Source organism: Pteronotus mesoamericanus, unplaced genomic scaffold (genome assembly GCF_021234165.1).
Source record: "Pteronotus mesoamericanus isolate MK-2021 breed Mesoamerican mustached bat unplaced genomic scaffold, CSHL_Meso_final contig_50, whole genome shotgun sequence".
Taxonomy (NCBI): domain Eukaryota; kingdom Metazoa; phylum Chordata; class Mammalia; order Chiroptera; family Mormoopidae; genus Pteronotus; species Pteronotus mesoamericanus.
This window is the reverse complement of record NW_026555186.1, coordinates 4,434,714-4,450,255: the sequence shown is the minus strand read 5'-3', so window position 1 is coordinate 4,450,255 and position 15,542 is coordinate 4,434,714. Positions and strand designations below refer to the sequence as shown.

At 38.7% G+C, this 15,542-nt stretch overlaps 1 protein-coding gene across 1 annotated transcript; it reads left to right on the top strand.

Annotated features, from left to right (window-relative positions):
• The first annotated feature begins 10,469 nt into the window (after positions 1–10,469).
• Positions 10,470–11,528, top strand: LOC129074392 (E3 ubiquitin-protein ligase RNF167-like). The gene has a single exon (XM_054578198.1). The coding sequence runs from the start codon at positions 10,470–10,472 to the stop codon at positions 11,526–11,528; it is 1,059 nt and encodes a 352-aa protein (XP_054434173.1).
• The last annotated feature ends 4,014 nt before the right edge of the window (positions 11,529–15,542 follow it).

Below are 15,542 nucleotides of genomic sequence, written 5' to 3'. Positions count from 1 at the left end.
AAAAAAATATGAGGATATCAGGATTTGACTAAACAGCCAAGCTAGGGACCATATGTTTACATTCCAGTTTCCACCATTGGCAGCACATTTAGCATAGCCAGAAATCTTCCCCTGGAGTGAGTAACTAAATTAGTGCAGGAGACACAAAAGTCAATATTCAGAGTGTTTCAGTAGGGCAGCTGGCTCCAACTCCTAAGACCAAAATCAGTATCTATTCTACTGTAATATTTTTGCCAAAAATATATTAATATTTATTATCCCCTTCAAGACATTTTGGGCATTAAAAAGACTCGGGAGAAATGGACCCCTTGCCAATTTCAAGGCCATTTTGAAATGGAATGAAGCCTAATGCTAAGTTTAGGCTATATGTCTGTGGTGTTTATAGATTTGGCATCACTTTGTATCATGAGTTCTAGCAATAAATTGTCTTTAAAAAGCTCACACATCTTCTTGAGCTCACATATATCTTCACAAATAACATTTTGATGAGTTGAATGTAAATAAGCCAAAACCATGAATAATATATTCCTTTGGATTTATAAATTAAAGAGATAAAAAAGTATGTGGTTAACTGTGATCAGAAACTGTAACTGTATTTTTTGTTCAATATTTGAAGAAGGAATCATTCAATTCAAGAAACAGGACATTTTTCTTGGGTTGGTTCTGCTGTTCATTAGGTAGAATTTGATCTAGTCCTCAAGTTTTACTTGTTTACTTGGGGCAAATTTGGTTTCTTCCTCTCTTTCTGTGGGCTTCACTTCCTTATTTCTCAAATTCGTATGTTTTTGAATGACTATATATACATGTATAGGAGTCTTCACCAGTTATATTTCTCTTTTTTTGGATAACTTTATATTCAAATATTATTAGAAAAGTCCTTGGTGAAGTTGGAGGTCATGTTAGCAGCCCGTGGGGAAAGCAAACCTCAGAAACTTGAGTTTGGGTGTAGTAAAAAATAGGTTCTAGAGCCCATGTCTTGTGACTTTAAGTGCTATGCTTTGGCAACTACTCCATATGGCGAAGCCTCATCGCCTTGTACTGGGATATCTGCAGAAGGTCTCTCGTTTCTGGTAGCTTCCCTTTTCAATTTTCTCTGCACAATTTATTAAAAAACAAAACAAAACCCTGTTATTGGATTTAACACATATTATGTTTTTTCTAGGGACAGGGCACCAGCCTATCCCTGGCAAGACTAGCTACCTAATTTGAATGACCACTGCAAAATATGGATACAGGATCCCTTGTTGAAAAATTTTTAAGAATTTCAAGAGGGCAAGAGGCGAATATTAAACCATGTTTAGGGCTCTTATGAATCCAAGAGCCTGTGTGACTCACTGCATGTGTTGCATACCCATGAAGCCGACTCTGGACCCCAGATTAATTTTTTTTAAAAAATGTATTGAGGTAATATTGATTAGCATTATGTAAAGTTCAGGTGTACAACATTATAATTCAATATCTATGTGCTCTATTGTTTGCTCATCACCAAAAATCTAGTTTTCTTCTGTAACCATGTGTTTGAACTGCCTTTACCTACTTTGCCCTCCCCCAACCCCCTTCTGTTCTGTTAATCGCCATTCCATTGTCTATATCTAAGTCTGCTTTGTTAGTTCATCTTTCAGAAAGATGTTAATCTCTACTCTCACTATTAGAGAATGAGTCCACAAGGTGATCTTTTGGCAACATGAAGGTTTTGTTTTCAGCTTATATAGTCTTCTTTTGAAAGTGGAGCTCCTCCTCTTATTTCTCCATCTTCTCGGTACATAATAGGTGCCTAATACACTGAGTTGGTTTGGCTTGACTGAGAGGATGTGGACAGTACCAGCCAAGTAAGATTCTTTGCCCAGCAGCTCTTGCCCATTAGTATCTTCATGCCCATTGGTATCCTCAGAAAAAAAATGAACACAAGGGGATAGATGTGCTCATTAACTAGATAGGGGAATTCTTTCACAGAGTATATGTATAGCAAATTGTACATGGATATATAAAATTTGTACATTAAACGTCTTACAAATCTATTTGTTAATTATACCTCAATAAAGCTGAAGTTTAAAACAAGAAAAAAAAACTAAGAGTTACACTTTTTGAAGTCCTTTTTTCAAAATAATGTAAATTTATTTCAATGACTTTCCATGAAGTATGCACGTGTTCCCATAAGTATCATGGAGCAGCATCCTTGTGTGATGGGGGTGGATAGAATGTGAGGAGAAAAAAATTCTACAAATTAAAAAAAGATGCATATGCTTGAATATTTATCTGCATTTTGCCAGCAGGTTCCTCCCCGCCCCACCCCCGCTGCTGCCGCTGCTGCTGCTGCTGCTGCTGCTTCTTCTTCTTCTTCTTCTTCTTCTTCTTCTTCTTCTTCTTCTTCTTCTTCTTCTTCTTCTTCTTCTTCTTCTTCTTCTTCTTCTTTCTCTTCTTCTTTTTCTTCTTCTTTTTCTGTAGCTGTAAAGCTAATCTCTAAGGCAAGGAGCAGGGATGATGATATGCCCACTCTTTCTGTGGTCTCCAGGTGCCCCTTGACCCTTTTGAGAGTCCAGCAGACAATCAATTTGTAAAATGTTATTTGAGAGCATTCAATTCTCAAACCACAATTTATTGAAATATCTGTGAAATTAATTGAATTATCCTGTTATAAATATATTGGCATGAGGGAATCTCCATGTTATTCCCTCCTTTCTCCAAAATTTCTTTTCTAAAAAATTATAAGTAGAGAAAGTAATAAAAAGAGTAATTCCCTTAAGAATAGTAACAAACTTGCATTATTTTCCCCTACAAATTACAATTTTGGAAACAGGCATAAAATGATTTGTAAGCTTCTTAATGATTTTCTGCAAATTCAGACCAGAGAGAAGTGAATAGGAACTTGTGGATGGTGGAAGGCATGAAGAGTGAGTTGAGGAGTGCATTTGTTATTTATATCACATGAATATAACTTTTCTTGTAACCATGATTATAGTATACCCTAACTGAAATACAGAAATTAAAGAATACAACTGAGTTAAACACCAATCCAAAAGTCCAACTGACTTAAATTTAACTTAGTACTCATTAGCAAAAAGGAAACTAGATCATGGTTGTTGTAAAAAAAATTTATTTTACTATTGAAAATATAAATGGAAAAAATCACTTATTTGTGATTAAATTTATCTTTCATGATTGGTTTGTAATGACATTAGAAAAATTATGCAATGCTGGAATTTCACATTTTATAACTAAGTATTTCAGTTAATAAATAAGTACATGTTGCAGTGATATGTAAAAATTAAAAATTTATTATAGAAAGAATGGTAAGTTATTATTTATCTATATGAAAAGTTAACAAAAGCATTCAACTTATAATCAAACATTTGATTCATAAAATTTTATGCTTTTTTCAAAAGAGCATAAAACATGAGTAAAGTTCAAATATAAGAAAAGCTCTTGTTCCTGTGTTAACTAGCATGGCAGCCAAAGAAGAACAATGATACATAATGTATTCCATGCATGAACCAGGGTCTTAAGCAAAGTATCAGGAAGATGCTCTGTGAAACATCCCAGACAACCTTGTTGCAGCAATCTCTATTTTTTAGGGTTGGCATTACAGGTCTGTTACTTAAACTTGTATTGGGGAGTATACAGAAAGAAGGTGAACTTAAAACATGTCAAGGGCTGTGGTTCTTGCTACGGGAAGACAGCCATGTTTCAATAAGGGAGAACGAGGCTAACATACAGAGAGATACAGAAATAAAGTATAATAGAACCTTGCACTGTACAAGCCCATGGAAATGGCACCTACACCCCCAGTTCCTCTCCAAGTTTGTTGTTTTATTTGTTCCATCAATTCCATAAATCAATATCTAGTTTTTGCTTAAGATGTTTAGGTTTCTGCCAGTAGCAGCCATGCCTCTGTAAATGCCTGTTTACCCCACATTTAGGTCTTTCTGTGACTCTGAAGACTTGATATTCTTCCTCAAACACTAAAAGGTTCTTTCAGCAGGCTGCTGAGTGATTCATCCAAAGCTTCTGTTGGTTGGATCACTATATAAAGTGGAATCACTAAGTCTAGAAAACACTGCCTACATGAGTGGCAGAAAATGAAATTACTATCTATGAGACAAAAAGGGATACTGACTAGCTCCTCCTGAGTCCAGAAAGAGACAACCTCCTCCTCTGACAGGGGGAAGCAGCTTCTCTGGAGATTATTCATCATCGGGGCTTTTTCATGAAATATGAGAGTATGGAGATTAGTCCCAGGATTTTCTACTAGGCAGGCCAACAGAAAGAGGCAAGAGGAAGTTATTGATTGCTCTTCTTAAAAAGAGAAGAAAAGAGTTATTAAATTGGGCAAAAGTCAGAGTAAGTCTTTAACAGCATGTCTGTGCATCAGTGCCACCATTTAAGTGACTGCGTGAATACACCGAGTCATCTTGATACCATGGAGAGACTTCTTGCTTTCTGAGTAACCAAAGTTTATGATTCACAGAGACTTTGTGTCATGTTCAGGGTTGGAAGTTGAGGCTCATTTATGTCCTTTTTGACACTTATATTAGTTCTGGGTCAAGCTCATTGATTCTGGCTCAGGGCTGTCTTGGACATGTGGACTCCACTTTGCAGACCATTATTCCTTTTGGGATTGATCTTGTTGCTTTCTGAAAACAATTTGTGCTCCTATCTATTGTCCATTTGATTGAATTTGGTCTCAAATTCAAATTAAAAGCCACCCTCAGTATCACTTAAACCTTCTACTTCTAGATTGAGATGTAACAAAGTGAATATTTGTGTGTGGAGACATGGGCATATAATTTAGCCTATTGGCTTTGAGTCAAAAAAAGGAGGTTTTTGACATATGGCTTGGATACATGCATTTCGTTGAAAGTATTCATTTATTTAAGTTACTTTAAGGTTTAAGATCCTAAAAGGTACAGACCATGTTATCTCTAAATCATGGGCAACAAAATACCATTATTTTAGAAACCATACAAGAAATAAAAATCCTAGGTTTATAACAACTGAGTAAAAGAAAAAAGTGGAAAGGTAGTTTAGTAGATTTAAAGTGGAATAACTAGGTAAGAATAAGGTTAATGTAGAAGAAATAGTATCATTACCCTTAAGAAATTATCTGCAATGTTCTATATCTCCATTTCTTTCTTTACTGAAAAACAATTATTTTGAGCTGTGACCTATTAGGTTGGTTATTATGAGCAAATATCAGCTGATTTTGTTTTTGCTTTGGTATTACAATTTCAAATTTGTGCTTTTCAAATTTGTAATTGTTAAAATTTCAGTTCAATGTAGGAACTTAAATTTTAAACTAATGAAACAATATTTATTACCAGGGATGTTTCTTTAGAGTAATAAGTGATATTCACATTATTTTTGTACATTAGATTAAGTTTTTGGCTCAGGACCAATACTTTTTTTCCCCTATAATGACTAGTTCTTAAAGATAAGTCTATGTTTTAAATTAATCTTTCACTGTGCTCTCAATCTTTGAATAATACCATTTTAGTGAATTTTACATTAGTTCTAAAATTCTAACCACACATTCCTATAAATTCCTAATGTTGTGTGTTTCATTGCCAAGTTTTTAAACACTATTTACTAATAGTAAAATATGTTATTCTAACTTTTTGATGGCTTTTGAACTTTATATGGTTTACAAATATAAGCAAGCCAATCATTGGAATCAGTGCTATGTCATAGGCCTTATGCTTACAACCAAGACCAAAGAAGAGGTGCGATAGAAGAAAAAAAGAAAGAATACAGCATCCAGATACATAAAGTTGGGCTTCCCTTTTGAGAAGCAAACCGAACATAGTGGGTACTGAGAAGCAAAGGGGAACATTAAAGTACCCCTGTACTTTAATGGTGCATCATAACAGAAAATGCACCATTAAAGTACAGGGGTCACTAATTTCATTGTTGATTTTAGGACAAGTTAATGCTTATTGTTTTTATTTTTACTTTTTCAATCAGTAATTTTTCTGATTTTCTTATTCTATAGTGTAAGTATATGGAAAAAATATTTTTATCAGATCTTAAAGATATTTATTGTAGGGGGATCAACTTCGCTAAAATTATGCTTTCTATGTCCAGGTTTCTGAGAGTTGAAGGGGCTCCTTGTCATAATAAAGGAGGGAACAGAGCAGGAAGCAGGTGCAGTGTTGCAGAGGGCATGGCTGGAAAGAACAGCAAATGGCTGGGGATGGAAAACATGTTCTTGGGAAATGAAACAGTTGAGTGAAATTTTCTTTTTAGTAGAATCCTAGGGATCCCGTTGAAGTGAACCTTTAATAATCCTATCCAAATTCCATATTCTGGGTGCAACTGGATTTCTTACAGAAGCTGGTAAAGGAGTTGAAATCTTAGTTAAGGTTACACAGAGGCCAAAAAGAATTAAGCTTAGCAACAAGAATAATTTTATATTTCTTTCTTGATTTTAGACAGTGAGGAAGAGTTGGGGGGGAGAGGGTATAGAGAGAGATGTGAGGGAGAAACATCAATCGGCTACTCCACCAACTCCCAAAGAATGATGAGGATATATTGGTGGATAAAGTAGAAAAGCAGTTTCTATCTTCATGATCTTCAGCCATTCATTCTAGTGGGGGCAACAGATAATAAAAAAGAAAAATAAGTAAAATATATAATATGCAAGGCAGTTATAAATAATAAGAGCCCAAAACATTGGTAGTTTACAGAGGCTGTTGGAGGAGGTGGTGGCCTATGAAATTCTCGCTAAGAAGAATCTCGCTAATATTTTGAATAAAAATGTTGAAGAAGTGACGAAACAAGCCAGGTAAATATACAATCTTTATGATCGATGCAGAAATATGAAGCTCTTGCCATCACTGCTTCAGCACCGTCACCAGAAATGTGATATACCATGGACCATTTTGTGAACAGGTTCAATGTCCATCTGAGGGGGCTCTTCTGCTAATGACAAGGTACTTGAAGAGGTGGTACACAGGGTTTAGACAATTGTCTAAATGTAAATCATCCCTTACAAGCTTGAAACTGCTGAACCCTGCCCAAAAGAATGGGGTGGGAGAGGAAGGGGTAAGGGCGAAGATGCAATGAAAGGTGGTAGTAGAGCTTATAAGGCAGCTGAACTGATGGAATACTTCACATTTAATATTTTTCTTTTTTAACTCTTAAAAATCATTTGTTTTGCAAACTGAATGATTGATAATTATATTACAATGAAGTAATGTATAATGGTATGTTACTAACCATGAGATTTTGAAAACTGGGAAAAATCTATATAACCACCATTTTCTAGACCAACAACTTCACTCTCATTTTCATTGTTGAATTGACTAATTGTTTTCACTGAGATGACACAATATGGATTTGCAGGCTTATCCAGGACCCCCGATAGTCTCATACTATATCAGGAACCCTACTGTTCTGCATTAAACTTCTTTGTATAAAGTCTTCTGAGCAAGGCCATTACTAAACAAGAAAGGAGAGAGGGGAGGAGATCTCTGGATTCTTTAGGGAAAGTTAAAGATGGAGTTAGGAAACCGCCAAAGATATGGAGGTTCTTAAATATGTTAACTCATGAAGAACAGCAAGCAAACAAAGGCAGATAGTTCTGATAGCCATTGTAAGTGTTCTGGATTGAGATAATTATCCATCCTCCTTGGCAACTGTTGAGGTTTGGATGTGGAATATCTAACTAGAAATGAAAATAGTTTAACAAGTTAGCTAATGAATTTATATTTGATTTAAGACAATTATTTTAAAATTATATATTCATACATATATATTTATACATACATATTATCTCTATAAAATTTATGTATAACAAATTATATAGATAATATATGCATGTATAAAATATGTATTTAACATATATTTATATATCTATAAATATATGTAAAATAGTTGGCTATAGCCTCTAGGTGGTTGCTTATGTTTTTGGTTAAAAAAAATTCTTGCACTGGACAATAGAGTTGGAAAGTACAGTCTTGCTCCCCTGAACTGGGAGGCTGTTTCAGGGTGCTTCAAGGATCTGTTCTTGAATTTGGAACCATGATTTTTCCTTTTGGGAAAAGGTTCCCAAATTGACAAACTCCAGAACTGAAGAAACCTGGGTTCGTTATTCTTGACTTGAACCACTTTAAGCACAAAAGTACTCAGTCCAATATGAAAAGTGGGTAATTTTAGCATAGTCTAATATAAACCCCAGGCTCATTAAATATCCTCTCATCCCCCACCCCGGGTTCAAATCAGGCTTTGAAAGTTTCTGGGGTGGGGTGCTCTGCTGATTTCTCTTATCTTTTTTCCCCTCCTGCTCTGGTTAGCCTCTGCTCAGGACCTGTCTAAGGTCCATCTCAAAGGGAAGTGTCACAGGTCCTTGGTACAGTAGCAATTCAGTGCAGGTGCCTGCCAGCACAGTAAACAAGTCCAAATGGACTCATTTTCTCTTACACAGGGCTTTGGTGAATTAGTCGGCAATGTTTTCTCTTGAGTCTTCTTGGATGCTTGCTTGATGAGGACAATATCTTTTCTGGGCTGGCCACCTGTGACTCCTCCCCTGTTCCTAGGTTCCAGTATTCACCCTTCTGTTTTGGTGTCCCTTTGCCTTTTCAGATAAACCCTCCGTGGTGTCCTGTTTAAGGCTCCCCCATAGCAAAATCCATATTTGGGCTCTGAAAAACTTTTCTAGGAGTGGAAATGCAGCTTGAACCAATGCATTCCCCTCCCCTTTACTCTGGGCTTCAATTTTCACAAGTCTCTTTAAGTCACTTTCCCTTGGCTTGAGGTTAAGAGGAAGTGCCACTTCTGCTTACCCCGGGGATGGGGGGAGGGTGGTCTGTGTATGTTTGTGGCTGAGTATAGTTCACTGACAACTCTAAAAAAATCTTCCCAGTTCTTCAATCATTGCAGGCTGAAGTCAGCAACTAGCTAACATAGACAGGGTCAATTTGAGACTGCTCTTCTCCTCCATACCACTTTGAAAATCTTGAAGGAGTGGTTTAGACTAGCATTGTTCTTCAAATGTACGTGTTTGCAGAGTTTACTGTTTTGTGCTTAACCTTAAAGGAATTATGTTGAAGCAGGTAGAGTGGCACTTAATAACCTGTGACACTCCCAACTTGGAAAATACAGGACCATGGAGATAAAACAAGCATGGAAAAATATTTTGGAACATAGAACCAATGTACAAAAATGGCAAGGTAATCCTGTAACGTGAGATTCTGGCCATCCAAGTCTGGAGGGACAATTTGGTGCAGTGTGCTCAGAATAAAGCCTTTCCATTTCCGACTTGGCCAATCTGCTACATATTTATTTAAAGTGATCTATAATTTCCTTTTCTAATCTAGGCTTTGACCTCTAGGTATAATACTTAAGAGAGCAATAGGGAAGCTGTTTGAAATATAAAATCTAAGAACTAATGGATACTTTTATTTTGTTATAAATGGGATCACAAGAAAATGTTTCCCACAATTTTGTATTCTGGTTATTTTCTTGCTCATGCGCATTAAATTCTACAACAAAACCTAGAAAAATTTGCCATTCAAACACCAGACAGGTTAACTGGCCCTCATGAAGAAATAAGATTTTGTTCCCATCTCCATATTGTGTTTGAAATGTTAATAGACACATTAGTTTAGACAAGATCGGGCGCGTTCAGGGTGGTATGGCCGTAGACTAGACACATTAGTTTAAAAGATTGTATTGGGTCACTAGGACGAAATGATTAAAATGTTGAATTCTTTGAGAACAGATGATTCTTGATCATAATAGCGGCATTTATTTGTGAGTAATCTCAGATTTCGGATACTTGTTTGGGAGGTAGGATAATAAAGGACTCACACTTGTAAATATGTGCATTCTTAAAGAGTCATCTGCTACAAAGTTTACCTCAAAATTAATAATCTAGAAAATTTTCACCGTGTTTTGCTTGGGCACGAGATCGATTGAGGCAGGCTAGACTGTGTCAGGAGGTCTTTCTTAACAGACCAGTACGAATTCAGCAGCTGCGAGGGCGGCGTGGTGAGAGCACTCTCGCGAGACCTGAAGGTACTGCCTGGGTGGCGGTGACCGGGTGAAGGAGCAGAGGACCGGAAGTCCTTCCTCTTGAGCGTCCAATGCTGGAAAGCGGCCTAACTTTCTTTACCGGAAACCGTTTTTCAGGGGGTGGAGAGACGCCCACCTGGCTGGAAGACCCGCCTCCCTGAGCTCCTCACCTTTCCGGAAGTTTTCCTGTCACCAGTGCTTGCTTCCGTTCCCTTTCCCTGTTTTATCCCTGTACCAAAAGAAGGGTAATTTCAGTGTCTCAGTCGCAGCTCCCCTTAAGCGGATCAGCTCTCTCACTTCTCAAGTTGGGACTCCTTCCTCGTGCCCTTATGTAGCTGGGAAGTGGCACCTCAAAGTGATCGGCCCCTGGGGTCCTGAAGGAGAGGCAGAGAGGGCGCAGAACTCCGCCTCTGCTCCTGTGGCCGGGAAGCAGCCTGTTCAGCCCCTTCCCTCGCACTGACATGCTCCCTTCAACCTGCCTGTTTCCTGTGGTTGTGGCCGCTGTGCTGTGGGGAGCAGCTCCCATCTGGGGGCTCATTCGAGCGACTTTGGACCACACTGCCAGCATGGACTTTGCAGACCTCCCAGCTCTCTTTGGGCCCACCCTCAGGCAGGAAGGACTTCGGGGGTTCCTTGTGGAGGCTCACCCAGCCAATGCCTGCAGCCCAATTGCCCCACCACCCCTAGCCCTGGACAACGGGTCTGCCTTTATTGCCCTGCTGCGAAGATTCGACTGCACCTTTGACCTCAAGGTCCTAAATGCTCAGAGGGCCGGGTATAATGCCGCTGTGGTACACAATGTGAATTCCAATCAACTGCTGAACATGATGTGGAATAGTGCGGCAATCCGGCAGCAGATCTGGATTCCGTCTGTGTTTACTGGGGAGAGGAGCTCTGCGTACCTGCGTGCTCTTTTTCTCTACCAGAAGGGGGCTCAGGTGCTCCTGGTCCCAGACGACAGCTTCTTGGGCTATTACCTCATTCCTTTAGCAGGGATTGGAGGACTGCTGATTTTGGCAGGGACAATGATGATAGTTCGTTGTATCCAGGACCAGAAACAGCTCCAGCGCAATCGACTGACCACAGAGCAGCTGAAGCAGATTCCGACACTTGACTATCAGACTGGAGACAAACCTGATGTCTGTGCTATCTGCTTGGATGAATACGTGGATGGGGACAAGCTGAGGGTACTTCCCTGTGCTCATGCCTATCACAGCCGCTGTGTGGACCCCTGGCTCACTCGGACCCGGAAGACCTGTCCCATCTGCAAGCAGCCTGTTCATCGGAGTCGTGGGAAGGAGCATCAGGAGGGAGAAACTCCGGGCCAGGCAGGTGATGAGGAAGGGGAGCCAAGGGTCCACCACGCTCCCTCAGAACGGACCCCACTTCTGGGCTCCGACTTCTCACTTCCCACATCCTTTGGCTCTCTAGATCCAGCCCCCGTTATTTTCCCTGGGCCTTCAACAGATCCTTCACCTTCTCCAATCCCCTCTTCCTCTTCAGCTGCCTCCCTCGTCTGAAAATAACCCCACACCTATTCGCGCAGCCCCTCTTCCTTCAGTCTTCTATGTTGATAAATAGGGGACATTTTCTTCCCAAGTTTCTCCCTTATCTAACCCCATCCTTTCAAGGGGTTTGGGGGTGCAAAGAGATTGGGTCTTCAGTTATTGGGTTAATAAAATTATTTTTGTGGACTAAAAAATTATTCAGATATGTGTGAAACCTCTCAAAAGCAGTTGGAAAGAGCATATTTTTTATAATTTGTGTCAAGAATGACAAAATAATTAGATATTTTATTTGAAATTATTCTTAGAGTGTGTTAAATTTACTTTGGGATATTAACATTTTGGTTTGGTCTCATGATTTCTCATACCTGGAAAATTTCAATATATTCCCTTTAACCATTTTTGATTGGGATGAATATGAATGAAGTAATCAACATTTATCTAAATGTTTAATTGTCATCAGTTGATGCCTAAAGAGTGCAAAACCATTAAAATATCTACAAGGTCGTGGCAAAAATAACTTGGTTTTGGGTCACTTGTCCTCTGCTTTTTCCATGTGCTAAATGGCTGTGTAAATACAATAGATTTAACTGCTTTATATTGAATAGCATGTGGTTATTTAGCCATTCTAGTATGGCTAATGGGGGTGGAATCTTAAAAGAATGCTATCTGGCTTTGTCTTTTCATTTCTTGAAATTAAAAACCTATTTAAATAAATGAAATGAGACATCAAATGCTTTTTACCTGCTTTTTAATAATTCTATTAAAATAAATAGAAATATTGATTAATATTGATGCCAGAATTATATTAGATTGTCAATGACATGAATAACTTTCTTAATTGGAAAGTACTAAAGCATTATTTCATACAGAAGTCCCCTTGTATGCATAGGAGCTATGTTCAGGGACCCCCAGTGGATGCCTGAAACTACAGATATTAACAAATCCAATATAGGCCATATTTTGTCCTAACATACCTATAGTAAAATTTAATTTATAAGACACAGTAAGAGGTTAACAACAATAACTAATAGTAAGATAGAACAATTTTAACAATATACTGTAATAAAAATGTGAATGTGGTTTCTCTCTTGCAGGCACATGCTCAAAATAACAGTCCTCACTCTTCTTGCAATGAATGGTGTAAGATAATAAAATGCCTATGTGATGAGATGAAGCATTGCGATTGAGTGTTAAGGCTTCTATTGACCTTATGACAATACATAACAAGCACTTTAGCTTTTCTGAATTGCCAGCTACTCTTGTGCTTTGGGACCATTATTAAGTGAAATAAGGGTCACTTGAACACAAGTGCTGTGATGCCATGACGGTTGATCTGATAACTGAGACAGCTACTAAGTGAGTAGTGGTCAGGTAGCACATACAGTGTGGAAACGCTGGGCAAATGAATGACTCATGTCCTGGCTGGAAGAAAGAGGGACTATAAGACATTTCATCATGATACTCAGAATGGTGCATCAATTAAAACTTAGGAATTGTTTATTTCTGAAATTTTTCATTTAATATTTTCAGACAACACTTGACAGTGGGTAACTGAACCATGGAAAGCAAAACTGTGCATAAGGGAGAATGACTATAATGATGCCAGCAAGGACACTGCAAGCTCCTTTGTATGTGACCTTTGCTCAGGTAGCTATCCTAACTTTACACATTAAAAATATCCATCCATCCCTCCATCAATCCTTGTACTCAACTAATCAATCAGTCATTCACTCTGTAAACATTAAGTTGTGTATTGGTTATAAAATGGTGTGCAAGACAGATATGGCCTTGCCCCCATGTGGAGGAGAGAATGTTAAGTATATGATATAAAGTGTGATAAATACTGTGATAGAAAAACATGTCTCTAATGCTTCTCAGAGTAGAGGCCTAGAAAAGCATGGTGAAGGAAATAAAAATTATGGTGAGACCTCAAGGGTGTTTAAGGGTTTGGCCAAGAAATGAGAAGAGGCAAGGGTAGTTCGGCAGACTGAAACACAATGTCTGCAAACCTACAGGGGAGGAGAACCTGTGATGGTCTGTAATAAGCAGGGAGTAAGGAGTGATGAGGCTGCCAGTGTGGGTAGGGACTAGTACTTGAAAGGCTCAATAAACTGGTTAGAGACTTTGATGTTCTCATCAAGAGTGAAGTGAAAGTGTAACGGGGCACAGCCAGGGCCACCCCCCAAAGGGTATTTGTAACGGGGTTCATAGATTGGGGTGTCCACGAAAAATATATTCTCCCCACCCCAGGGCGGGCCGCCGTGGGGGATGGGAGCCTTGAGCAGGGTCATTGAGAGTCATTTTGCATGTCAATAACAGGATAGCTTCATTCCTCATATGCAAAAAAGGTTATTTTGCATATCAGCAAAGCTAATCAGGAAGGTTTAAAAGACTTAATACAGAATGTAACTGGGAGAGGAGGAGGAGAAACAGGGGCCTGCAGGAGAGAACAAGGGACGCAGTCTCTGGGAAACAGTGTGAAGACCACGTGGGAAGAAAGAGGGGGAGAAAGGACTCTTGCTAGTGGGTCATGACAAGGTGCCACATGGTTATGGATTAAGAGCTGGAGATCGCGGTGACGCAGCGGATGGTGCTGAGAACCACGGGGGGCCTGCCTAGCAGAGCCCCCGGCTTCTGTTCTTTTTCTTCTGAAGGGCGATACCCTCACTGGCCTAACTGGGCAAAGGGAGGGAAGGCAGGACAGTGTGTGTGCTGGTGATTGTTTTAAAGGGATTTTGAGGTTTAAGGGTGACATTTAGCCATTAATCAAACCTGTGTAACTTTTGAATAAAGCTCCATTCCTTTTCACCAAACTCTGCCATTTAGAGCCATAATTCCAAGAGCAGTGGGCAAAAGGACCTACAACCGAGGGACCCCGGGGAAGGGGGTGTTGTTTCGGTAATAGCATCTGGGCACCCCCGCCCCCGCCACGGGTCCATTTGTTTGGTAACATAAGGAATGTATTACCATGTGGGAAGAGGGGGTATGACTAGGGCCCAGAAGGCCAGTTAGAAAAGCTGCAGCAACCCAGGTGAGAGAGGATGAGAGAGGATGGTCACTTGACCTCAGAGAGCAGCTGTGGGACTGGAGAAACAATGTTATCATTTAAGAAAATGCTCTTAGTTCCAAGGGGCTGGAGGAACATGAAGAGTCCAAATGAATAAACATTCACAATTGGAAGACATGGAAGATTCTGACTGTATGCAGGTCAGTTACATCACCTTTATAGAGGTGATTATTTTTAATAAATTATTTTTGAGAGCTATTGCTTAGTTTTTCCCTTTAACAAAATTGATTAAAGTTTGTTATAGTTGCAGAGAGAGAAACCAAAAAAAAAAAAAAAAAAAAAGGAAATTTAAATAGAGGAGATAATTTTCTGTAAGTTTGTTATTTGACTTAAAAACAAAATCAACAAAATGGCAGATTGTGGTTAATATACATACTCTTTGACCTTTCCGTATAATGTGGTTGAACAGACCATAGTCTCCTGTGGTCTCCTTTGAAGGGAATGAAGACCATGGATGAAGACTAAAAAGCTGAGAGGGCATTTCAGGTCTTTTTGATTGAAAAAGGCACTAAGGCATTTGGGAAATTAATTTTGGAAGAAGACAAATACAGAAAGTAATAATTTTCATGGAGGCATGCCACTATTGGTTTATAAAAGCTCATTCAAAGTTCTAAAGATCATACCTATATTTCTATAATATTTCATTCAGTACTACATAGGTGATGCTTCAAGATCTCCATTAGTAAATGGGATCTTTATTCAACATTTGATTACAATTAATGAATATTTGTGGCTGACTTACTCTTTTTATCACTGTAGGTTATTGTTTTTGAAAATATCAAGTTGCTTATTTTTAAAGATAATTTTATTCACTTCATCATGAAGAGGATCTTTGATTGTCTGAGATTGCCTGCAGTGGCCTTAATAGTCAGAGATGGTTTACTTTGCCTGGAAAAGGAAATGGGACCCTAGGATTATGCCCTTGAGAGATGATACTTCAGTTCAAATTGGGATTCAGA

Bases quoted from the DNA above. Each gene is read 5' to 3' on its own strand.
- LOC129074392 (XM_054578198.1), top strand. From the start codon at position 10,470: ATGCTCCCTTCAACCTGCCTGTTTCCTGTGGTTGTGGCCGCTGTGCTG.